At 37.4% G+C, this 27151-nt stretch overlaps 1 protein-coding gene across 2 annotated transcripts; it reads left to right on the top strand.

Moving 5' to 3' along the window:
- Positions 1–3221: 3221 nt before the first annotated feature.
- Positions 3222–9433, top strand: pfdn4 (prefoldin subunit 4). Of its 2 annotated transcripts, XM_044352095.1 has the most exons (5): positions 3222–3328; positions 3784–3891; positions 4408–4410; positions 5049–5189; positions 9035–9433. In XM_044352095.1, exons 1-5 carry the CDS (start codon positions 3302–3304, stop codon positions 9164–9166), a joined length of 411 nt encoding a protein of 136 aa, XP_044208030.1. In that variant the 5' UTR covers positions 3222–3301; the 3' UTR covers positions 9167–9433. The 2 variants fall into 2 exon arrangements, with proteins under 2 accessions (XP_044208030.1, XP_044208031.1); XM_044352096.1 differs by lacking the exon at positions 4408–4410.
- Positions 9434–27151: the final 17718 nt, after the last annotated feature.

The following is a 27151-nucleotide window of genomic DNA, read 5'->3' as shown; positions in this document are numbered from 1 at the left end:
GCCATTCACCGCCCCATTTTCATGTTTCTCAGGAATCTTCCCGTTCTGTAAAAATAATAAATATATATAATAATAAACAAATATCAGTGTGTGCCAGCTCTACAGTTCACAAAATATTGTCCACAGGGGGTAAGTTTACAAGAGGACACATGAATAAATTAGCAAATTTGGAAATCTTGGGGGGGCTCAAACCTTTGGTTCAAGAAGCAACTATCAACTTTTTCCACATGCATCTTACCACTGAAGTTACAGATTACTACTACAGGTACTACAGGTTTGTTGTGTATTTGTGTAATTGTACCTTGGTTAGCTCTTTGTTCTTGGAGTGCTCGTTTCCCATACTTTTTCCAGCAAGGTTTTTCAGCACAAATTCAACTGTAACAAATAGCCAGAAGTCAGAAATATGTTGGATTTTTTTTACATTGCATTGACATACATGGATACATAGCAAATACAGTCTAACTTCTTTTGAGTGTTTATGAAATTTGCACATCTGATCATATTTTGGTAATGTCTTAACTTCAGTACCATTCAAATATCTTACCTTCTTGCACCTCAAAATAACCTCCTCAAGAAAAATATATGGAAAGTGTCTGTCACTCTCAGAGAGATGTCTTTGCCGCTCCAGCCCAACTGTGTGTATAGCTCTACTGTTAACAGGCTATTTTATGTGTGCTTTGTAATGGGTGGGACTGTTTTTGAAGTAATCAATTGGACTTCCTCCAGTGAATAGTCAGCCATCCGCCCAACAGTGTGTTGGTGCTCTTTAGTAAAAGCACATGATTAGCTCATGGTAATCTCGTTGTAATTCTCTGAAAATATGGTGATAATGAGATTACACTATAATCAAGGACACTGTGATGAGGCGGTGAAGCACAGTTTTGTTGACAAATGTCGCTGGGAAGTAACAGGATGTGTGTTAAGGATATTGGTCCACACTGCCAAAACAAAAATATATATGTTTACTCTTACAACCCTGTTATATTAACCTGGTTATTGTGAATTGGATGGAGGGCCTGAGGTATTTTATCATTTATTTCATTATGCTATGGGTGTTATTTTTTAAGATTCAAATCAATTAATTATTACAATTAATCAAACTGACATGTGCCTTAAAATATCTATTGAATTATTATTGATATTATTTGATTTAAAAAAGCTTTTCTGGGTTGCAAAGAGCAAGTATCTGTCTTATTATGTTAATCAAAACAGACAGAGAGCTGTGTAATTAAATCATCTCTCTTAAAAGACGTCCACATAGGCCTCTCAATGCATCAGTGCCTATCTAAGAGACGTTCAGGGATCAAAGACAAACTGACTTTACTTCATCAACCGATTTCCTTATTTTTATTCTCATCTTTGTGTTCTCTTTGTTGTTTTTGTGGGAAAATGTGTCATGATTAATCTGACCAAAGCTCCATAACACTCATTTTGTTTTATTCCCAATTACTTCCTGTAAACCTCTTTGCGCAGATCAGTCGAATGACACGTCATCTTCATATGTTTTTATCATAAACAACTGCAACATGAAAAACTTGATCCCAAAATGTGCAGTATTTATTGAATTTATTATGACAGGGCTTGGAATCCATGAACACAATGTCCCGATTGTAGCCTATAGCATGCACATTGAGGTGGGAGTTGGATTCCCCTGTTTGGATTGTGCACTTCTGACTTCATGCAAAGACCGCAGCTGAGAGACCTCAAGCAATCTCTTCATGATGTACCAACGCATGACAACCTACATGTTTTATTAGTGGCACAAACCTTACAAAAAGGCCATTGATTTTAAGGGTAGTTGGGAGAACAGGCATATCAAGATTTGTCCAACCCAAGTAAAAAAAAACAAATGTGATACTGTGTAACAGCATGTGCCTATATTTGCTGTGGTAGACTTTATTAGATTCATTGACATCCTCTGTAGCTCGTATGAATTTAATTAATAGTGCTCTAGCTCTACAGATGTATTCAGTAAATATTTGAACTTGGGTGCAGTACTGTTTGCTCTAGAAATATTTACAGAGCAGCAGTTCCGGTTGATAAAATAACGAGTTAGACATATCGTAAGCAAGTACAAAAACATCCCAGACAATTTAAATGACAACCGTAAAAATAAACCAAACTGTGAGAATTCTCAGTTATGGTGAAACTGATCAAACTTCTTAGTTTTGTGAGTGTTCAGATGTGAGTTAAGGATCACGATTGATGCCACATTAAATAACCGTGTTTATTTGAAAAGAGACTCTGCCGTGCAGTCAAGAGAAGGCCAGAAAATGCTTTTTTAACTAAATGGACAAAACTGACAAAATAAAGCGTTACACCAGTGGTAGGCAAATAGTGGCCCATGGGCCAAATCTGGCCCTCCAATAAAAATATTTGGCCCTGATTACATCTAATCTTTTACATGACTCTTCATAAATCTGCAGTAGATAATGACGTAGACACAAGGCTCATGTAAACCTCGTAACATCCTATAAATTTACCAGATGAATAACAAAGTCTATATAACATAATTTGGCAAATCTGAGCAGAACAGATATGTGTCAATACCAGTATTTTTCTTCAATCATAAATGAAGCAGGACACTTTGTGTGTGGATAAGTTATCGATTACATTTCTAATCTTGTAGTGTAACACAGAGGATATGTTCATGTTTATAAGTCATTTTTTTACCAAATGAGTATTGACATAAGCTGCTGTCTCTCTGTGAGCTCCCACTTACTGATGGGAATTATGAAATCTGCGCTCAGATACAACCCTAAAACTGTTGTATAAATCAATTTATTCTTGAATGAATTAAAATAAATAAACAGAATATATTTAAAACATGTTAGGCTTTTGTTATGATGGCCCCCTAATAAGCAGTGCTGAAAAAAAAACTGGGCCATGGTTGATCAACTTCACTGGCTGAGTCAGTGATTTCTTTAAAGTCTCTTCTTAAAACATATTTTTATCAGAGCCTTTCCTGGTTTTACTTGAGTTTTTTATTTTCTGTGAACTGTCTTTTATTTCTGTTTTTATTTCTTCTTGTTTTATATCACACTTAATTGGTTTTTATACACTAAATTGTTTTTTTTTAATGTTTTTTTTTTTAACCTTTTATGATTTGTCTGTTTTATATTTGCTGCCTTAGTGAATCACTTTGTAAAGTGGATTTTTGAAAATTGCTCTATAAATAAACTTTTTTTATTATTATTATAACTTTTACTGTCACACTCCAAGTTTTCTACCCCGCCAGGTGGCGCTGCAGCGGGCCCGTTTGGTGAAGTCCTGCCGTCTTTGTGCAGTCGAGGAAGCCAAGATGGCAGCAACTATGAAGGGACCTGTAGTAAGTTAAAATTAAAATATATATCTTCGTATTCGAGGCACTCTGCTGCTGTTTAGTCTGTGAAAGCAAATTAAATGTGTACATGTCTGTGTGGAAAAACGGCCACAAGTAGCGGTGCCGATGATATTTAAAGTGTTAGTGACACCCTCGTGTTAGCTAGCTCATGTCTAACGGCTAACGCCCCTGCTAGCCTGCAGTTTACCCAGTGATTAGCAGATATCTGAAAGTTCAAATGCCTGACGATAATTATGATGATAATAATGATGATGATGATGTTAATTAAACGACGGCTGTGATAGTTAATAATGGTGACAGGATACCAAACTGCCGTCTATAGCTTGCAAGCTAACGTTAGCTAGTTTGACCATTCATATTTATGGTTTGCTATTCTTGGCTTCACTGTCAGTCGCGACCGTTAACCGTTATACATTCATCAACTTGTCTCTCGTTTGCAGGCTGTTGAAGATGTAAATGTCACTTTTGAAGACCAGCAGAAGATCAACAAATTCGCGAGGAACACGAGTCGGATGACGGAGCTCAAAAATGAAATAGAAGCAAAGAAAGTAAGACTCCAGTTTGTTGGGAATACAGTCACTCAATAATCATTCAGTGTGTGTTCAGTTTACACAAGTCTGAATCAGATTTTTTTTTTAGCTGAGTAGCAAGTATAAGGAATTTAATGTGGTCCAGATGTCAACAGAAAAAAACAATAAACATGGAACATTAAACAATAAACAGTGTTAGAAAGAGAAGGACAGTAATTTACAAAGATTCAAAGATGAGTAGTGGGAGTGGACTACATGCTTGCATATTGACATGATGTGCAAAAAAGCAGAATATAAATAGAAGTATGAATATCTATGTAGATATACATATAAATTCGAGTGTAAATAAACTATGTGTGTGTATTAACAGGATATATATGCACAGTTAACAATTAAAAAATAAAATCTATATACACCTACACAGTGCAGGACAGACAAAGACATGGTCTTGGTTCTGGGGTCTCTCTGGGAGTTTTTGGAAGAGGGGCTTGCAGGGGTGAGAGGGGTCAGACATGAACTAATCAATTAATCGAGAAAGTTGAACACAAAACAACTACAACAGCACCACAGACTACAGCCTCTGAAATGACCATAAAGTTTAATCAGCACATAACTGAATGAAAAACAATGAATCAATTTATCAGAATAGTGATTAGTAGTAGTTAATAGTGATGGTGATTAATTTTCTGTTGATGAAGTCATCATTATAGCTCTAATAACATTATACTCCCTATACAGTCCCGGGACTCTTAACTGATAATAGATGTATTTGTGTTTAGTAGATACACATAACTAAAATGAATGCAGTCTAATACAACAACCTGCAATAACTCCTTACTTTTAGGACAATTATAATGTTCAGTTTATGTTGATTAACCTTTTTTGTTATCTTGGAGGCTGTGTTTTGAGGTGCTGTTGAATTTCATCGCATTAAACTGAGAGTTGAGGCTGCCCTTGATGTTATAAAGTGGATGTACAACATATTACAAACACCAAAGTTTAACACAAAACAATTCAACAACAGCACCACAAACTACAGCGTTTAATCAACACTTACTGGTTCTTATCGTTCAGATGAGTTAAGTGTGGTTTGAGGGCAGTGCAGCAGCTAATTTACTAACAGTCAACAGCCCTCATTGAAACTCTGCAATTATTTTGCTAATGTCTCCATGCAGAAATCACTGCAGAACTTACAGGATGCCAGTGATGACCTGATGATGTTCGACGACGACTCTCTATTGATCCCTTATCAAATCGGTGACGTCTTTATCAGTCACACCCAGGAAGAAACACAGGAGATGCTGGAGGCTGCAAAGGTAGGTGTCTTAATCCCTTTTTCATACTCGTCAGACTTGATCATCAGTGAAAAGACCCTCATTAACTCAAAATGCTCAGGTTGAAGGGCTGTGAGGGAGAATTTAACATAGAATGATACATAATGAAACTCATCTGATAAGCGATTAGCCTCAAGAAAATGAAGTGAACTGGTAAAAAGTAAAGGGCTGCAACTGCTGATTGTTTTATTATCGATCTGTCGTTTATTTTCTCCATTAAAACATCAGAAAATAGTGAAAATGTAATTGCCTAGGGTCATAAGTTGTCTCTTTAAATATCTTATTTTGTCTGAACAACAGTCCAAAACCAAAATATAGTAAGTTTACTATCATGTATGACAAAGAAAACCATTAAATCTTCACATTTGAGAGGTTAATTACATCAAAATTTTAGCGTATTTGTTTTTTTAAAAAAAAGATTAACCAATTATTTGATTGTTGCCCAAAATATAACACAGTTTGTCGATACTAAACCACCCAAATTACAACTAAACACTACACAAACATTAAATATTAACTGTAATAACTGTTTTACCAACACAAACTGTATTCAAATCTTGTTTTCCATCATTTATTTCTGTGAATAACACAGCTTCCCTGATTGTAGCAGTCTTAAGAAACACTCTCACGTCTCCTTGGCCTTAAACACAATCCAGTATGTTAATCAGCTTTCATAATAAATCCTATTTTTGAAAACACAAGATCACAAAAATCGTCACATCTTTACAGTATGTTTGACTGGGGGGAAAAAAGAGCCACAAAAAAATGCTTTTTACTAAGTTAAACTGAGCGACCCTCTTTTATCAGTAGAACATAGAGATATGTTTGTCCCCTTTATTAAAACAGAGTCTGTCTATCTTGTGAGCTTCCTGTTTTCAAAAACGGGATTTACTAACTTTTATGAAAGCCTCTATAATTGACCCATTAGACTGTGTTTGAGATCAAGGGGGTAGCTGCTGATTAGAAACATTATAAAAAGGTCTAGGTTCAAAACAACAAAACTATCTAGAGTCACTTCTCAATGTGACTGAAGCTCAGTTCATTATTATTCACAAGTAAGCACTTGTGTAATTTCGTTTTTTTTTTTATGAAATGAAAGAATTTGTCCCTGTCATGTGCTTTTTTTGAAGTGAAGGTACTAGATTGCCTTGATGCTGAGTTTGTTCAGTGTGATCTGAAGGTCGCTGCAGCCAAAAAAGGTTGTGAAAATAAAGAGCTCCATGTGCTTCATGCGTCTGTTTGCTCACCATACTGGAATTTATTTTTGCTGTGCTCTCCTACTCTTGCTTTTGTGGAGAGAGAGCTGCCTCAGTAATAGAATAAAGTCGGATGTAAAGGTTCATTTCTTTGTTAGATATAAAATATTTGATCTTGATGAATGTGGTAGTAAGACTCCTGCACCATCACTCAAAGATGATGTCGGTAATGTTTCATTTAAAGGTGCATTACACGACATTCAGCCCCACTAGATGTCACACTAGAGCACCATCATCTCAGACCAAATCAAATGTGCGTTTACTCGATAAAGTTGGGGATAAATATAGCTCATGAAACCAGGCAGCGCTGATCAAATATGGATCAAGATTCTGTTACTGCATTGCCTCTTTCTCATTCAAATGTTTTCAGAAACATATTTTAATCTACTGTTTAGCTGTAATATGAGAAACTTTGTGACCCAGCCGCCATGTTGAAAATGGACGCAGGAAGGCACTAATATGCACACGTGGCTGGACCGGCTATCAAAACAAAGAACAGAGAAGCTCAGATAACAACACACACAGAGGGAGTGTGACTTCATTCTCTGCTCAGGACGGCATTAGTCCACTATATCTTAACATAGCAAATAGCTGTTTGTTTTGACATCTAGCGGGGCTGAATGTCGTGTATTGCTCCTTTAAAATGCCAGGACAGACATTGCTCAGTGCACGTTTTGTTTAGATTTACTGATTAACTGCTGTAAATCACAAATGCACAAAGACTAATCTGTAAATCTGACAATATGTGTATTTGTGATGCGATGTGTAAACTGGTATTTGGTATTATCACCCTGCAGGAAATCCTGCCACAGTTTGTTTATTTAAAAAAAAATCACAGTTGCATTATTTGTTAGTTCTCATTCATTTACAGTCCCTTGTGTAAGTATTCACCCCCCACCCCCCACCTCCACATTTTGCAGTGTTAAGTCCTGGAATTCAGATTGACTTTATTGGGCTTTTTATCATTTGATTAACACTACATGCATAGTGCTTTGGAGGTTTCACTGCACATCTAGAGACTGCAATTTTTGCCCATTCCTCTTGGCAAAATAGATCAAACTCAGTGGGATTGGACAGAGACTGTCTGTGAACAGCAAGTTTCAAGTCTCGCCACAGACTCTCAATTGGATTGAGGTCTGGGCTTTGACTGGGCCACTCTGAGACATTAACATTCTTTGCCTTAAACCATTCCAGTGTAGCTCTGCCAGTATGCTTTGTATAATTGTCCCGCCGGAAGGTGAATCTACGCCCCAGGCTCAAGTCTCTCGGAGACTAAAACAGGTTTTCTTCAAGAATTGCCCTGTATTTGGCTCCATCCATCATGCCCTCAATCCTGACTAGTTTCCCAGTATCCGCTGATGAAAAGCATCCCCACAGGATGATGCCGCCACCAACTTGTTTCTCTGAGGGGACGGTGATGTGCAGTGTTGGGTTTCCGCCACACATAGCATTTTGCACCAGGACTCAAAAAGTTCAAATTGGTCTCATCTGACCAGAGTACCTTCCTCCCACATGACTTGTGGCAAACCACAAACAGGATTTCTTATGGCTTTCTATCAGCAACAGCTTTCTTCTCACCACTCTTCCATAAAAGCTAGATTTGTGGAGTGCACAGCTGATCTTCGCAGCTCTTGTCAGACCATATTTATCGACGAAGGCGGAATAAGCGCCCATAAACATGCTTTAGTATACGAGACTGATAGTTTGTCCAAAACAGTTAGAAACAGTCCAAAGCCTTGTGAGCAGGCATCAACAGCACTCTCATAAGCTGGCCCAGGCCTCGGTGTCAGTAGGCCTTGTTTAGCCAGATGGCAGTCTCCACAAAGGGGCGCTACAGATCTTCCTCAATGCACCTTCGGGAGAGGAGCCGGGCAGTTTCAGCGCTCCGTAGTTGCTAAACCAGACAGAGGACAAGCATTGACCAAGAGTCCCTGTTCGTCCTTGTGTTGTTTGCTGCTTCATCAGCACACAACAAAGCACGCTGCACAAGCCTGTACTGATTGATGTAGAGCGGCGCGCTGCACATACTGAATGACAAATGTGTAACAGCTCGCTTGTCAACTCATTATATCTGCTGATGATAATTTAGCGCACATTTTCTACATCATTTTTTTTCTCTCCTCCTGCCTTCTGTGTGTTTTTTTTTTTTTTTTTGTTGACGCAGCTCATTCGTGTAATTTATTGAAACTGGTTTATGGAAATGTCTTGAAGGATAAGGCTGGTGATTTTCGATGTTTTTCTTATTGTCAACAAATCTCATGTTAGGAGCCAAACCAACAATGAATTGATCCTGTTTAGAAGTATTGTGACATTATAGTCATTGTATGGTTTGTTAGCTCATTGACGTGTTTTTAATAGTTTTTGGACATTAGAGTTCTACGGTACAGAAGAATAAGATATATCAGGCTTTGGATATACACACACAATACATGCAAGTATAATCAGTTCATTATTGGTTTGGCTTGGCAAAAAAAAATATAGAAAATCAGCAGCCATATCCTTTAAACCCATTGCTGTTTGCCACATTTTACCGGCTGTCATGTAATTGGAGTTTTCATGTTTTGTAATCAGGAAAAACTGGAGCAGGAAGTCAAAGGCCTTGAGGAGCGAGTGTCAGCGATACAGCAAGTGTTGGGTGATCTGAAGGTCCAACTCTATGCCAAGTTTGGTAACAACATTAACCTGGAGGCAGATGAAAGCTGAGCAGTGAAATGGACATTGACAGCTGCCCCAGCATGGACTTTTCTTTCTTTCTTTTTTTTTTCATGCAGCTCTCGTATCCGATCAGCACGACGTTTGCCAAACAAAACATCCAGTAGAACTCGGCTTAGATTCGTAGCTTCTGGCTTATCTTTGTTTACACAGATGTTGTATGTTTCTTCAGTTTAGTTCTGGCAAAAAACAAAATTCACATGAATAACGACGGTAAAGATCTGGAGATCAAATAAAATGCACATCATTTCTAACGTATTTTAATTGGTCCCTTATTTAATGCTCATGTTTTTTTTACTCTGTTGATCAAACTGAAGTAAAAAAAAAAGAGGAACAAAAGCTGCTGTGTAGCGTTTTAACTTGAAGCATATTTAACATTCTGCACAATGCTGTGTTTGACTGAAGGTAGGACAAAATTAACAAAATACTCTCTTTCAGACATCAATGCGTTCTGCTCTGAATCAACAATTGAAGTGAAAGCCCTCAAAAGAATTCAACCTGTTTGACCTTTTTTTTCAGAAGTTTGTGGTGTTTACAACTTCAAATCAAGCCGTGAAGCCACAAAGTTGATGAAATTAGTACCTTCTGTTACTGATCTACGTTTATTTTTTTTTTGATAAAATACAGAGAAATAAAAGACTTACATGTTTTGTGCCAATGAGGATTTAGTCAGAAATGAATTGACAAACTGAGCTGCAAGCAAATTCTTTTTTGGATGACATATCTGTTTAATCTGTGACCGTAATGTTTGATTAGATATGATTTAAAACGACGTACACGTACAGTATTAAGCTGCAGCCGTGAATCCCATAGAACTGACTTGAATTTAGAGACATAATTAAAAGTTATCATAATTAAGAAAAGTAAAAGAAATATCAAACTACACTTGGAAGACACCATAAATTATTGCATTTTGATTTACTAACAGGCTAAAACAAATGCAAAGATTACAAGAAACTGCTGTTTGGCCCCAAAACTGAAGTATTTTAATACCAATCAGCAGAGCGTTTCCTGAAGGTTTTTCCAAACAATTCTTATTGTGACTGATTATTCACGTCTTTGATGAACAGATGAATGGAGCAGTTGGTAGATTAAAGACACCTTTCATGGTAAACTTGTAAAGCTGTGTACACATAACATGCCAAAATGATCAGGTGTGATTCTCGACAATGTCGGTACATACGCCGCATAAATGTTAGTTAATGAGTCTTTATTTACACAAGTAAGAAAACGACATGTTGAAAGAATTCAGGTGAAATCTTTTGTTTAAATGTAGATTTTGTTGTTCTGAATGTCTTTGCTCCATTTTTCCAGATAATTCTCTATATATGCTGAACGGTTGGTGGCTCCCACAAACATCAACAATGCACAAACCTCATTAAATTGTGCCCTCAAGTGTGGCCTGCTTGAGCTAATAAAATAATCTGAAAAAGAAATGGAGAGCTTGAAGTTATAGCAGACACCTCTGGAGGATCAAGATCTCAATTAACAAGTTTCTCCTCCCGGTAGCTTTCCTGCTGAACATTCATAGCTATGATTAAGAGGAACTCCACCCACACAGGCTTGTCTTTATGCGAGGCTTGTTAAACCCCGGCTCAGAGGAAAACACATGGAAATGACTGGACTTATTTCCCTGATGGCCTTGTTTATTCTCTGTCCTCTCTCTCTCTCTCTCTCTTTATCTGTTCATTTCTATCTGTCCTCTCGCTCCCCTGCTTCCTCTCTAATGACACAGATGTTGATATTTATCAACTGTGCAGTCGGAGTTAACATTCACAGCACTTTGACAGCTTTTAAATTGGTATAATTTCTGCTGAAGCAGCCAGTATGAATGCAAAAAACAAAAATTTATGTTTGCCTACAGTTTAGGGCTGCAACCAATGATTATTTTCATTACTGATTAATCATTTTGTCCATAAAATGTCAGAAAATTATCATTTAAATAATAATAATTTTAATTAAAACTTCTCTGAGTCAAAAATGAATGAAAATTATATCTTTATTTTGTTCGAGCAACCATCCCAAACCTAAAGATAATCACTTTATTATCATGTATGACAAAGAAAAGCAAAATCATCACATATTAGAAGCTGAAACCAGCAAATATTTGGCATTTTTTGATTTAAAAATGTCTAAAACGATCACTTAATTATCAATATGGTTGCCAATTAATTTTCTGCCTATCAACTAATTGATTAGTCGACTAATCTCTGCAGTTCTACTACAGTTGCACCAGTAGGAATGTCAATAATTAGTCTAAATTATTTGTTTTGTTGTTTTTAGTTCATTAATGTCTGTAGTGGGACACTAAAATATTCATTGCTCTTATTTGGATACCAAAATATGTTAATGTTATGTTAATTTTAAGGAAATTAATCTCAATTTGTGTCAGAAAAGTATAATCTGTATATGTGATACACACTGATGTTTGTGCAGCTCAGGCTGACTGCAGTAACGGCAGAAACAGGCCAGAGGGTGTCTCTGTCTCCCCAATAATTTGACAGTGAACTCAAAGAGCTCTCTCTGTTATAAGGGTGAGCTCTTTGAGTTTATTGGACATGGCTGCACGTTGTAAATATTGGAGAGATACGCCAAACATGGTCACATCATCGCTCCTGAAGAAAAAAATGATGAATGAGATATAGAGGAAATCAAAAAAAAAAAATATGCAGAATAAGAACTGAAGGATGCTTCGTAAAATAAAGGTGAAAGTCATGTACGCTCATGTGGTTTAGGTTTGATTGATTCAAAGTGTGAAATGCCACAAATACTATCTAATCACTTTCCCCTCTATTTTCTCAATAACCTAGTCGTCAGTACAGATTTCGCCAGTCGCCGGTGTCTCCCGCTCTTCATCAAACAGTTTGTGCACACTTATCATTTCCTACGCCGGTGCTACAGTGAAAATTTGTTGTTTGCTCACTGTCTCCGCATGTTAGCCCAAATGTCAAGAGAGTCAACGGCAGACGGTTTGAAAAATCCATAGCAGCTACAGCCATTCCTCATCACTTAGAGCTGTTCTGTCTCAGCCGGCTTTTATTCATTACAAGTGAGCAGCAATCTCATCACTTCTCAAAAGCACAATGCAGCATGCCGCCTGTCAAACACTGTGCAGTTCATGTCATGGCCATTAACACTGATATGTGCAAAATGAAAAGCCCTGCCGGCAGCGTATTGTGCTTCTGCCGTCAGCATGCAGGTCTAGTGTTTTTCCCCCCCAACACTAGAATTCTTTTGTTTTTTTTTTCTTCATTGAGCAGTAAAAAAAAGTGACAGGAAACGTGAGGAAAGAGAGATAGATGACATGCAACAAAGACTGCCCGGTCAGATTTGAGCAGAGAGTAATATGTTATGTGTCTTAGACCGCTGGGCCGCCCGAATGCCCCAATCAACTTGATCTGAAAACCCGGCTGAGTTTCTGAGCGACGGTGCAGAATATGAGGGTCCTTAGACTTGACAGCTGTAGTGCAATACATTATGAGAGAATGTCAAGTAAGCCATATCATGGGGATTAAGAAAAGGAGCCTAAAAAGCAAGACTGACTGCGGTGAAGAGACCATGTGTCAGGGGCTGAGAGAGAGAGATACACACATCGCAGCGACGCACCTGTGTGAACAAATGTCGCAGATAATTTAGGCAGCAGCGAAAGAGCACGTACCTCAAACCGCCGCTGGAAAAAAAAAAGGCCCTGATAAGCTTTGTGTGAGACTTTTAAGACTAATTAATTTGTTGATAATGAATTCCATCCGCTCACTTCCTCTGGACAGGGACTCTGGATTGCTTTGTGTGTGTGTGTGGAGGCTGAGCACTATGCTGATATCTTCTGTCATTCATTTCATTACTGTCTGTCAACTTGATCAGCCAAGACAATAAAGGCACAATTACACTGCGGCAGTGTATGAATCATCTGAATGATGAAGACAAGTCTTTGTGTGGATTGATCCTTCTGTGAGCTCATGTGTGCATCTGTGTATGTTTGAGAGAGAGAGAGAGAGAGAGAGAGAGAGAGAGGGAGAGGGAGAGATAATGTGTGTGTGTGTGTGTGGCATCAGTGCAGCAATCAGGATTTATAAGTGCTTTGAAAACAAATTGGTGTCCCAGAGCCAACATCCAGTGGTTTATTTAAAGATTTGTTTATCTTTCATTTATGAATTACTGAATTGGAAATGAAAACTTTCACTCATGTATCATCGAGTCTCGCTGTAGAATCCCTAAAATGTGTTGGAGTCTTAGCTTATGAGTTTCCATCACTTATCTACTTTAATCAGTAGCCTCTAATATGCAGAGAATATTACTTCAGAAATGCATTTCCATATCTACCATGGAACAATGGACCAAATACTTACCATATGAAAATATTTCAATGAATATTATTACCAAAGACTCTGTCCACAAGAAGTGAAGGGATGTCAGTTAGATTGCAAAGACCTTGAAGAAACTGACACATCCAAACTGTTTGGAGACAGTTTGAAGTAAACAATAACCTGTTCTTAAGAAATGATGGACAACTTATATCTTACCAAATATTTGCCTCTAATAAGCGATCGTATGAGTTTTATAGAACTTGCATCGGACGACAGTGTTAACTGCTTTAGTCCAAGATGAAATATCTCAAAAACTCTATTGGATGGACTGTCATCACATTTTATACAGATATTCATGGCGCACAGAGTATCAAGCCTAATGATTTTAGTGATCCCTTAAAGTATTCAGATCCTTAAGTAACAGTACCAATACAGCAATGTAAAAATAATCCATTAGAAGTAAAAGCCCTGCATGAAAAATCATACTTAACTAAAAGTACATAAGTATTAGCAGTATTACCCACTGACTGATATATTATTATATATGACATCATTAGATTATTAATAGTGAAGCATCAGTGTTAGAGCAGCATGTTACTGTTGTAGCTGCTGGAGGTGGAACTATTTTCAACTACTTTATATACAGTTTGCTAGTTTAGTCCAGTGGTTCCCAACCTAGGGATCGGGCCCCTCCAAAGGGTCACCAGATAAATCTGAGGGGTCATGAGATGATTAATGGGAGAGGAAAGAAGAAAAACAAAGTTCTGATACACAAATCTGTTTTCAGTTTTTGGACTTTTTCTCTAAACTTTGATTTTTGGTGAAATATTGGATCATTTGAACATTTATTGAAATGAAAGCATGTGAGAAGTTTAGAGGGAAAAAATCACTATTTGGTGGAGCTGTTAAAAATTCATAGACATCTGAAATGTGACCCCGACAACACACTGCTTTTTGTAAGACATCAAAAGCCAAAAATTTTTGAAACCACTGGTTTCATCTTTTTTAAATGCTTGTTATATTACCTATTGTGTCAAATCTTCATCTGAAAAGTAACTAAAGCTGTCAAATAAATGTAGTGGAGTAGAAAGTACAATATTTCCCTCTGAAATGTAGTGGAGTGGAAGTATAAAGTAGCATCAAATGGAAATACTCGAGTAACTCAAACGTGTAGTAAAGTAAACTTGAAATACAGTTTTTGAGTAAATTTACTTTCCACCACTGCTCTAGTGTCACCGTGAGGTTGTCCTTGTAATTTTTTAGTGAAATGTATCGACAACTATTGGATGGATTGCTAAGAAAACCTTGGCACAGATAATCATGGTGCCCAGAGGATGAATCCTAATGACTGTGGTGACCCCCTGACTTCTCCTCTAGCACCACCAAGAGGCAGATATATTTAGTCTTTCGAGTGAAATGTCTCAACAACTATTGGATGAATTGCCATGACGTTTGAAACTGACACTCATGTCCCCCTCAGGATGACTTGTAATTACTTAGCGATCCCCAAACTTTTTAATCATCAAGTACCTGTCAACCTTAGCTGTACCTTGTGTTTAGCATTAATTAACATGCCAGCATGATAAACTAAGATGTTGACAAAGGTGTCAACATACCTGCTAAAAATCAGCGTGTTAGCCTTTCCGTTATATGGATATTAGCATTCTGACGTTAGCATAAGCACAGCCTCACAGAGCTGCTAGCATGGCGAGACTTTTAGTCGTGCTGCTAATAAGGTGTTAGAGTCATATTTTAATACCCCAGTGAGGGTGTGTTATCTTTAAGCACACATATCCCCGGTTATTATCACAGTCTTGGTGGTCCAGTCATTCCACAGAGGCTGAGCTGACGACCAGTGGGCAGCTTCAGCAGACCAATTCAAAGCTCTACGTATTGCACAATGCTACACTAATGGCATTTACTGACGGAGGATGAATGCTTCACATTCACTCTGCCAGGAATTTCCTCCAAGTAGAGATTTAAACCAGTGATCCTTCAGTCATATTAGCGTTGCACCGACTCAGCTCGACTGTCACCCAATTAGCTTCAATTTATGGTGCAACAACAACAAATAACAGCACAAAAGACGCGTTTATATAGACGTTCTTTAGGATGACGAATTTCTCTGACTCCTATAATCGCTGTAGTATTCATGTTCTCCCCCTGTCCTGTGAAACATACACACAGCTTAATTTAAATGGGGGGAAAATAGAAAGGAGATAACAAGGATGAATTATGACTTGTCTGTTTTTCATCCAATTAAATCTAATTGGTCAACAGCAGTCCAAATTTAAGCACAAACAAAATCTGCATCTGCATTGTGGCTGAGCAGTAAAAAGGTTCATCAAACCATAGCATTGCATTCATCAGTGTTACTGAATTCCATTATAAATCCTCATTCATGTGGTTTATGAATTCCATTATAAAACCTGACACTGATGTCTGTGGGTGTTGTTCACCTTGATCCTGCCGCTGAATCTCTTCTATTAACACCTCAGTATGTGTTGCGCTATGTTTTCACTTCAGTTTTGGTTTCAACACTTCTCTCGGATCCAACTGGCAAATGTAACTTTGATGTGTGCCAGTAAGCTAATGTCATCCTGCCAATAAATTGTCTATTGAATACTTTCAATTAGGCCACTCGACCAGCTCAGAAGAGAATACCATCAAAAAGGGATGTGGAGAGATACATAATACTGCAGGGCAATTAAGTCTAGCCTGATTGTAATAAGTGCTTTAATTGGATTGAGCTCAATGGCTAACAACAAAAACAATCTGGATTGTGTCATCTAACCACATACAAATGTCGGTCACTTATTGCTGAAGAGGTTTCTGGGTATTTTGACATCATTTGTGTGTATTCAACATAAAGTAAACAAATCAAGATCTAATGAGATTGAATGACCTCTTTACTCCAAAAACTTCCGAGTTGGTCTCAGTGAAAAAGCTGGAAGAGTTTCAATATTTTGGAATAGTAAGTGTGATCCAATAATTAATGGTGTAAGATTGAATGTTAGCGGGGGGGATTGGCATTGAGATTATCAACAGGAAATTTATTTATTATTAATATGTGCTCTCACCAAGCACTTTATTAGGAGCACCTGTGCAATATAATACAATCCAATACAACAGCTCTGCCATGAATTCTACATTCATGAACCTTATAAATGTTCTGTTTTTGTTGACTTGTCAGAAAGGTGATAATTCTACTTTATGTTTATTATTGAGGTCATAGTGGGTGGTGGCGGTGGTGTACTGGAGTGATTCCTAATAATTTGCCACTGTCATGTATGTTATTTGGGTAGCCAAAATATTAGGAACACTTTTGAATCCTCTGAAAATGAGGATTAACGCCTTAAATCCTCAGACAACTTGGTTTCAATTTGTATGTTTTGCTGTGAATTATTAAATAACAATGGCAAAATAAACAACAGTCAGTTAAATAAAACATCTTCAGATATAATTTATTAAGAATTTAGCACATTAAAATTCAGCTAATCTGCTTTATGATTACTGTGTGGGTGGCGTTTGATCAGGTGTGATTGAAAGTGTGGGCAAACAGCCCCACAGCTGTCATCACATTTGATTAAAATATTGAAATACTATTAAAATTATGTGACACCACTACCCACTTCAAACCAATGAGAAGAGAAACAGCACAGACAGAAATCTGTCATGTGAAATAACCCAAACTTTGGCAGAAAACCACCTTTTCATGTTATATAAATCCCTTATTTAACCAGATAAAAGTCTCATTGAGATTAAAATCTCTTTTCCAAGAGTGACCTTGCCAAGAGAGCAGAATAAACATTGTTACAACAATAAACAATACAAACAGACAAATACAACTGTCACTACAAACGAGTGAACACAATATCCAGTTAATATGCAATACAAAGTCAAGGACAGAAATCCAGTTATGATGCATAAACCGGTACAATTTTCTAAAATCATTTCAATTAAATTTTAGGAGCAATCACACTGACCAAGAGTAATATTTTCTCGATCCTTTAAAATGGACTTAATTCCCCCGTAATAATCAGCTCTGACAATTTCAGGTCGTTCTTTACATAATTACAGGAAGAATGGGCAGCTTATTTAAAAGCTTTTTTTGCCTAATTCTGTTCTAAATCTGGGGACCAACATCTATAAAATATCTTGAGAGTGCAGGCCATATTGATTTTGGTTTTTACACATTTATGTACATAGATAAGGAGGAACCAGCCCAAGGAGAGATTTATATTTAAAAGCCAACCAATAGTCTTGCACCGCTGTTTGCGACAGGAGCAACAGGATGCTGAATGCAGTTCACTTAACAGCCACCGGTGTCACTAATGAGAGGGAATTTCTGAAAGTTACACATAGAACCTTTAATAAATACTTTCAACCTGTGTTTGTGCCAGGTTGATATTTAAAACAATTTTATAAGGATAATGAAGTTACCCTATCTAGTAAAATATGACTTCATGGAAAAAGTTTTACATATATTAGTGAAGACTATAATTAAAAGGATAGATAGATCTACAGGATGACTGATGCAGACCGTCCATGTGCTCTTATGACTGTAAATGCTGAGGCCGCATATCTACACGAGGTAACAGCTCTAAGCTTAACTGCTCTGGCTTTAGTAAAAATGATATAATTAAATATGCCAAGCAGAGTGAGCTAGCCTACTTTTGAATACCAAATACATTCTAGGAGATGCAAGCTGTAAAACACAGGCTACAAGGCCTATATGAATGAATTATCTGGCAGGTGAATTTATTTATAAATGTAAAAATGTCGTATGTAATATTAATCGTGGCTGTAACGAATATCATGAGAGGTCTTTATGATGTGGGTTGAGGCTGGAAAAAGTGAAGCACGGGCTCTTATGTGAGCTTAAAAAAATGTGACAATGCCAGAGATTTAAATATGATCTCCATTTTATTAAATAAAATAAGAGTACAGTGGGGGCAGATTTTCTTGCCAAGAAAGCATTTTGAAACTTCTAAAAAAAAAAAAAAAAAAATTGGGAAGAGGTCAGAATTATGAGTTGCTGTACTGATGGTGAGATTTGAAAGTTTCTTTAATCGTCACGTGACAATAAGAAATCACATCACATTGAACATTTCAAATATGCAAATACACATTTTCTCTTCTCACCACTTTTTACAGTTTTTATAGTTCATGATATTTGACCAAACTCCTTTTAGCCTCGCTAGCAGCACAGCTCTAGAGACGGTCTGTTGGTTTGTCCTCTTCGGTCCAGAATTAAATATCTCAATAATTATGGGACGGACTGCCATTAGATTAAATGATTACATCATGGGGTTATAGGATTGCATATCATGTGCCGCTTACTTTAATTTGTATGTCAATACACTAACTTGTCCTGGAAGTTAAACGCTTCTAAAACCAGTTGTGTTTTAGTAATCTCAGAATTAATCACTCTATGTATACAGATGATTTTGTTATATTCTCTCCCAGCAGTGCTCGTCTTCAGAAAGCTGTTGGGTTTAATCCTCCTTCATGTTGCTGACTTCGATATTAACTTTAAAGCCAAAAAGAGCAATGTAAGTTTTTTTCACAAAGGACTTTCATGAGTTGCTTCCTCCAAGTGGAAATTCTCGTAAAGCGAGCAGTGTAGCACAGTCTTAATCATCATTTACATATTTGTGGATAATAAAGATCCATAGTGTTGGAAAATTATGTACATACATTTCACATATGCTCAACTGATGTGAAGTAAGTATATAAATGAAGCAGACGGTACGCAGGGATGTGCAGTTGCTTACAATGATTCTGTGAGGATGTTATTGTGTATGCCAAGATTTATGATGCGAGTCATTTATCAGTATAAATGTACCCACAGGTATGGCAGTGATAAGGAGCCTTATGTATAAATATTTGTGTAGATTGGATAAGGTAGAGAACAGAATCATGCGCTGGTTAATCCTACCAACAGTGCATTTCGAGAGATATTACAACTCCGGTGCAGAAGCATTTTTGAGAATACGTGAGATGAGTTTTAATTATGATGTTTAACAGTGATGTATGTTTTTACTTTACATAGTTTTATGTTTAAATTATTTAAAAAGATACAAAAATGTATGTAACTATGTGACTTTAACTGAATTGAACTGGGAAACTTGAGCTAAATAAGCATCTCCAGATGTCGTGTCATTCAGTATGTATACTACAAGATAAGATGCGCAACAAAGAGTAATTAATACCCTTATTTCTTATTAAATGTTCAGGAAATCTGTGACTTTTGACTTTGTCTCATTTAATTAGCTTTGCTTTTTTGTAGCAGCTCAGCCCTGAAAACCTTGTGATGAATCTACAGATCTAAAGATATTCTTTAATGCTTTGCAACATTCGCACAATATCATCAGACTGACCTCATTTTGGGATATGGGTTAGAGCGTTCCCTGCCTACAGAGGATCTACATAGGATTAGAAATGATCTCATCCTGGGAATTCAAACTCCTTCATCATGACACATATCTTTATCTTTCAGTCGTGCATTCGTAAACCACGCCGTATGATCTTCCTTTGGATCTCTGGCAGTGTGGCTAATGTGAGAGTCTCTGTGGGGCTGGTTGGACGTTGCATGAAAAGAATTATTGTACGATATAAACCGATGAATATTTTAACAAGTGTTTACATATTTGGAGAAGTATGAAACAATTTTTTTTTTTCTTGGGAGTGTAGAATCCAGGGTTGGAGGTAACTGAAAATGTCATGAATGTTCAAATATCAGTGATCCATCACTGTGAAGCAGCAGCGTGTAAAACAAGTGTTTATCATATTGCACATGGATGTCACAACAAGTCTCAGCGGTGTGAATTCACTCCATCACAGGAGAGGAGTGATGTCATGCAGAAATAAACACTAACTTATCAGATACTTCAACATATTTGTGTATGAAAACAGTTTTTTTTTTGCCAATCAGCTCTCACTGCTGCAGTGGGAAATGGCTGTTAACCTCGTCTGCTTTCAGTGAACCAGACTGTGTCTGGGTATTTTTAAATGTGATGTGGGTTTTTTTTTTTTTTTTTTTAAAGGCTTGAATCTTTCTTCCATGACAAATGTAGCCGCTGATCACTGCCCACTAACCACTGAAAGCACTTCAATTGTTACCTTTGTCTTGGCTCTCTGTGCCTCCACTCACTAAATGCTTTTATGAAAATTGAGACTTTGAGCAGACGAGCTTGATGATGTTGGTGCACAATATTCTGTAGCTATCTAGATCTGGGGATAAAAGTCCAGGAGGCACAATAACTTAATTTTCAGGCAGATTCTTAATTTAATTTCTCAGTATGAAAATAAGAATGAGCCCATTGTTCCAAACCAGCACTTACAGATATAATTCTCCTTCTAATATTAATTCCTCTCAGAAGAGGAGGTACAGTGTTGAAATTGACCGGAGCAGAGGTCACTTGAGGAATCTTTACTGTAGTTTGGTGACGAGTAGCAGGATAGCAAAGTGATGATGTCTTATTTAGTTTTGTTTGCTTTTAAAAATATCTCTCTGTTCCCGGAGCCTCACCCAAAGAGCGACGATTAATAATATTCTCAAAAATGTAGTCAATTTATAGAGTAAATTGCTTTTTTTATTCATCCTTTTAATCCCGGAGTTCAATTTGCATTCTCAAACAGAGCTTTCACCTTGTCAAAAGACAAAAGAGTTGTGCTTTTATGCATAGTGCATTATGGGGATCTGCATTTGTAATATGTTATATCAGATAAAATGATTTCATGCGTAGAAAAATTTTACACTTGAATCCTCTCTACATCTAATCCAATTTTGGGATACAGTTTGGCAGAGTCCATTAAAAAATCCTCTCAGTCAAACAGGAGGCTGTTTACTTTTAAATGAACACCGAGCACTAACAGGTAATGGAAAAATAAATAACTGGAAGTGCCAATAACAGACTTCTCTGTCGGCACGGCCGTGTAAAATCAAGACCTACATTAAACAGGGCATTCCATCATATTGCAATGCATTAACATCAGAAATGGAGGAGAAATGAAAATGACAATATTTGACTTTATGGGTAGAAAGAACACATGAATAATAATGGCATTAAAATGGATGAATGGTTGAAACTTTCACAAACAAACTTCCCAACAATTCTTTCAAATTTAAACGCCAAAATATGGTCGCTTGTACCTGTCCTCAGCTGTGCTCGAGGACAGTTTGTGCATTTGTCTGAGCTTCCAAAAACTGTTGAACAAATTAATCTGTGTTAATTTCTGACAATCAAAATGGGAAAGGTCATGGTTTTGGTTGAAATGACTACTTTGTTAAAGCGGCTATAATCAATATTTTTCATAATAATGTATCAAATGACAGTTTGTAATGTCATAGTGATGAACCTACAGAGAATTATAAGCGACTCTGCAGCTCCTCTCTGCTTTAAGGAGCTTTACAGCGAGTTTTAGCTCATTGTTTATCTGTCCGGCTGCAACTTTACTGTTCATAGTGTCATTTTCAGCTGTAGCAGGCAGCTGTTTTCAGAGAAAAAGCTTTAAAAACCAACTGTACGCTACCTGCTCAGCACCGAACAGCAAACAGACAACCCAAGGCCTTAAGGTCAATTCATTCCATGTCTGCATAGCCATAATTGGTCTGTTAGTGTATACATAGCAAGCATGCCAACTGAGCATGTGCAAAAGCAAACAGGAATGCCCGTCCCGTCTACCGTATGATCTGTATACCTATTCTCATTAAGCTGTCACTTTTGTTGTTCAGCAACATACAGAAACTTCTCAGCTGCATTCAGACTGAAAACAGTCCTGTGTAAAACAGTACAAGGGGCCGTGTTGGTGTGGGCATGTTGTTTAAAGTGCTGGTGAGACAATGAAATACGATCCAGCAAGTCTGTTTGGAGTTAACAGATTATTGCGTTTAAAGGCTTATCAGAAAAACACTGCACAGCAATTTGTAATACTCACAGATTGGATTTTGAAACTCTGGAAAGTTATCACGCTGCAACCCTGTTTACTAGTATGCACATGTGGAATGTGTCTGTGTCCACGTGCGAGTCAACAGCTGTCTGAGGACGCAGAAAGCATGAATTGGCCTTTAGTGACTAGCTAGTGAACACGGAGTGGAGCATTTAGCAGCTAAAGAGCCAGATATTTCCCACAGGAGTTGGTAGAGAGAGAAAAACAGAGCTAAAAAAGAGAGAGAGAATATTGGACTGACATCCATCTGTAATAATTGGATGTGTAAATATGTTCGACATATCAACTTAAAAGGTGTTAAAAGGGTTTCCGTTGCCTTTGAATGGCCAAAAAAATCAGTTAATGCAGGTTTAAGTTTAGGGGACCTTCATCACAATAATAAATACTCTTAGTCATGGAAACCAACATTGTCTGTCGGTAGGAAAAGGAGAAATGTTCCTGTGTTAAAGTACGACATTTGTGGACTTTGTGGCTCTATAACGTTGTCACACAACGTAAATGTAACATAAACATACTGTATGTTGTTTGGTTTGATTCGCTGAAATGAACGGCGCTTCTGTAGCGAATCTCTGGATCAGTCGAGAGCTAAAAGCGGAACTGAGGCCAGAAAGGTTAACCTGTTTAGATGGAGGTTAAATAAAGCTAGTCTTCACACACAGGAGCACACTCACTATACGATAAAGCTTTTTCTTTACACTCTAAATACGTAGAGCCTGTTTTCCTCACTTAATAAAGCCATCTACACATACAAATACATTGTTAATTCTTGCATGCAGAAGCATACAGTATCTGCGTTGATTTCTCAGAAACTGTAACCAAAAGAGAAAAGAAGAAGAAATGCTGAAAAAAAAGTCTTTCTGCTTTTTACCTTGACCAGCTTTTCATTTCAAGGGTTTTCAAGTTATTCTTGTATTTAGAATCCTTGTATTAGCAAGGTCATATCGTTGTAGTGGTTGTACTTGTTTCTCTTTTTTTCATTCTACCACACCATGGTGACTGTGAGTGAGGAAAATAAAAGTGTTTTTCTCTGTTCACTTACTTAGTGTAATTTATTTCGTCCTCAATGTACTGCCTTTTTTTTTTTTTTTTGTAAAGGCTTTCTTTAAGATTCTGCTTTTTAAAATGCGCCTTGTCTGAGACAAATCAGTTGTTTTAATATATCCCACAGCTACACAGAGACTTGTATTCTTTTGAGCCATGTCCCCAAGTCAGTAATTAACCTTAAACAATATCAGCTTCTCCTAATGAAAAACAAGCCAATGGTTATTCACAGCTTTATCTTGCTGCAAAATCCCTCTATAACCCCCCCACCACCACCACCCCCCCAACATCTCTTGGCATATTGGTGGCTAAGTGTAGGTGGGAAACTTTTTAAGTGTGATAGATGGAGTTTAGTTTCAGGCTGCTGCTGCTGCTGCTGCAGCTTCCTCCTCTGACCCAGTTGTCCCCGGAGAGCCAGGGCCTGAGCTACAATATAGTTTGGCAGAATAGCTTTTTTTTTTGTTGTTGTCGCTCAGTCTGTATTCAGGAAAAGAGCCAACACGCCACCTTTGATCAATGATTCTTTTCATTTGTTGGATTTTGTGGACTTTATTCATTTGTATTTAGATTCAATTCATCCAATTTCGGTAGTTAATCTCATGCAGATGCCTGACGCGCTGATACAAATACACCACAACAAAATAATGTATTTAATGATAACTGACTATCCTCAGGTCAGATACAGGATATAAACTCATCATTAAGTCACTGTTGTAAATCCCCTTTCAGACCAAATGGAAAACAACATAAGAACAATGAATAAACAGCTGTATGTATCAAAAAAAAAAGCATATAGACCTAGAAACTGTCAAAGTATACACCAGAAAACGCTTCATTTTTGTTGAACACCTCAGAAGATGTAAAGTGAAACATACTTCAATGTCACGTAGCTACATGTGAGCTATTCCCACTTTTTTTTTTTCCTCACTGCATTCCTGTGAGTGCAGATTAGCTTTATTTAAGAGATTCTCTACAGAAGTTCTGAGACTGTCCTCCAAAGAGACATCAGTCATTTCAGCAAATCCCTCCAAACGACATGCTTGTCTGTTTACGTTAAGAGTTGCTTACTTCCACATCCAGCAGTTTCCAGCAGAGCGACATTATCATTCATTCGGAGTCGTGTTTCTGTCCACCTGATGAATGTAAGTCCAATATTCTCTCTCTTTTAGCTCTGCTTTTGCTCTCTACCAACTCCTGAGGGAAATATCAGGCTATTTAGCGGCTAAATGCTCCACTATACTCATCAGCTAGCCGGTAACTTTCTCTTTTGGACACTTTAAGCTGAGCAGGTGGTGTACAGTGGGGTTTTTTTTAGAGCTTTTTCTCTGAAAACGACTGCCTGTTGTGACTGCAAACGACGCTATATGAGCGCTGAGAGTGAGCCAGGACAGTAAAGTTGCAGCTGGACAGCTAAACAATGAGCTGCCATAAAACTCTGTAAATTCGAGGGGAGTCAGGTGATAATTCTCTGTAGGTTCATCATATCACAGATCATCATTTGATACTTTATTATAAAAATATTGATCTCTTTAAGGAATGAACTGTAATTTTGGTAATTCTGGGTTTAACATTTCTACCGATTGTTTTCAATTTATTGTGATTCTAGGTAACATAGATGTCCCAAAATCTTAAAAATATGACATGCCATTACAGACTTTTCTGTAGGACCAACCTCAGCTCAAAAGATAAGAGATACCATGAAAATCTCTGAACACTTTCATGTCCACCAGAGGATAAATCCTTTTTTTTTTTCTCTGCTGGCACCATCCTCAGGCCATTTTCTGCTGCAGGAGTATCTAAAAATAAGGTAAATAAGGTTTACCTCCATTGTTTAGCCATCCAACTGTCCAGTGTGTAAAGAAAATACAGCCTCGTGGGTCTATTGTGGTTATTACAAATGTTTATTCTTGGTGTATAAAATCCTCAATGATGCATATAAAGCCATGAATCATCTGTGAGCTTCGGATGGAAGCTCGGTAATGTCCAGTACTGATCGCTCCTCATTCCTGCTTTGTTTACAACTGACTCTATCATCCCCTACAGTATGTGTCTAGACAGCTTTCTTTTATTATTCAGGGAGTTTGTGTCTGAAATCCTGTTATTTTCAGTATGAAAATTACCTGGGATTCTCAATTTACGGTGAGACAAACGCTTTTGTCTGCGTACAGTGGGTGAAATGTCATAGCAGTTACAAAGAACGGGGCATGACTTGGATTTTGATAAAGTAAGATTATCATAAAACAAGATTTTCAAGAAGGCAGCCCTCCTCTGTTCTCTGGTCTGTCTGATTTTGTGACTTTCATTATGATTTCTTATTTCTCATCATTTAAAACAGTGTTAGGAGACAAACAAAGCATAATTTGCCCCCTGGATTGTCAACATAATTGCCATCTGTGATAAAAAAAAGCAGTACATAAACTGTGAGAATTCACATTCAGGTAATATAAAACAAATGTGTGTGAACTTCCCAGTGCTCTGTTCTCACTTTCCAAACAATGCAGAAACCAGGATGCGGAAATTATGTTTACATACTTTTAATTTGTATTGCCAAAAGTCAGAGGAAAATGTAACTGTTGTCTCAATTATGTTTTGTGGCAACATTTTTCAAGTGGAGGAAATGCACTGTTTATTTACTGCAGTTTGTTAGCTGGTCAGAGTGGATGATGGTCGTACAAATTGCAGGAATTGATACCCAGTGACCGAGGTTCACATCCACACACGTGTGTGGTTAATGGTTAAGGCAACAAAAGCACTTTGGTTAAAGGTTGTAGCTCAGGATTTTCTATATTTTTCTTGTCAACAAATAGAAACAATAGTATTGTGTGTGTGTCCAAAGCCTGATATAACTCATTCCTCTATGCCGTAGACCTCCGTTGTTGTCCAAAAAATATTTAAAACATGTCAGTGAGTCACACTGTTGCACTGGGTAACATGTCCTTCGCCACAAAGAGTTTTTGGTTCTGTAGATTGTCTCCAAAGACTAATAAAAACCATCATGTTTTCAGTCTCTAGAGAGGAGTCCTACATGATGCACAGTTAACCCTCCTGATGTCTTTATATTCTGTATTCTTGCCCTAAACATCAAAAATGACCCACATCCCTCTGATGAAGACTCCTCACTCCATTTTAAAACAGAAATCAATTTTGCAGGAAGAAACAACACCTCCTACTCAACAAGTCAGAAAACTGTTTTCGGTGCAGATACATACACCTCTCATTTTGCTACAGAACGCACAATAATTCATTATTTGCTGTAAGTGATGTGATATATTATTTTTTTCCCTACTTAACACATGTGACAGCATGGAGATGCATTCTCTGTCTGCAGCTTCAGGACTAGATTCAGTTCCCTGATCATTATTACTGGATTAACCAGTCTGGGAGATAAAACAAATTATTATTATAATACTGGAATACCTTGCCCAGGTTTGTATGTAAATTAGTTTATGGTAATTTGATGAAACACAACTTTATTAAGGGAAAAGCACCATGTGAGTACAATACAAACTGAGTAAAAAAGGTGACAGGGCCACATGATAATGACTTAATGCAGGAACCAGATGATGTTGTATTATACTGGTGCAAATTACCAGTTAAATTAGTAACAGTAATAGTTAAATAATCAAATTTCCAAAAACCAAGAGCCACACAGTGAACCAGCATTAGGCTTTGGGGT

This window comes from Thunnus albacares, chromosome 5, assembly GCF_914725855.1.
Source record: "Thunnus albacares chromosome 5, fThuAlb1.1, whole genome shotgun sequence".
Classification (NCBI taxonomy): domain Eukaryota; kingdom Metazoa; phylum Chordata; class Actinopteri; order Scombriformes; family Scombridae; genus Thunnus; species Thunnus albacares.
This window is presented reverse-complemented; position numbering and strand designations above follow the sequence as displayed.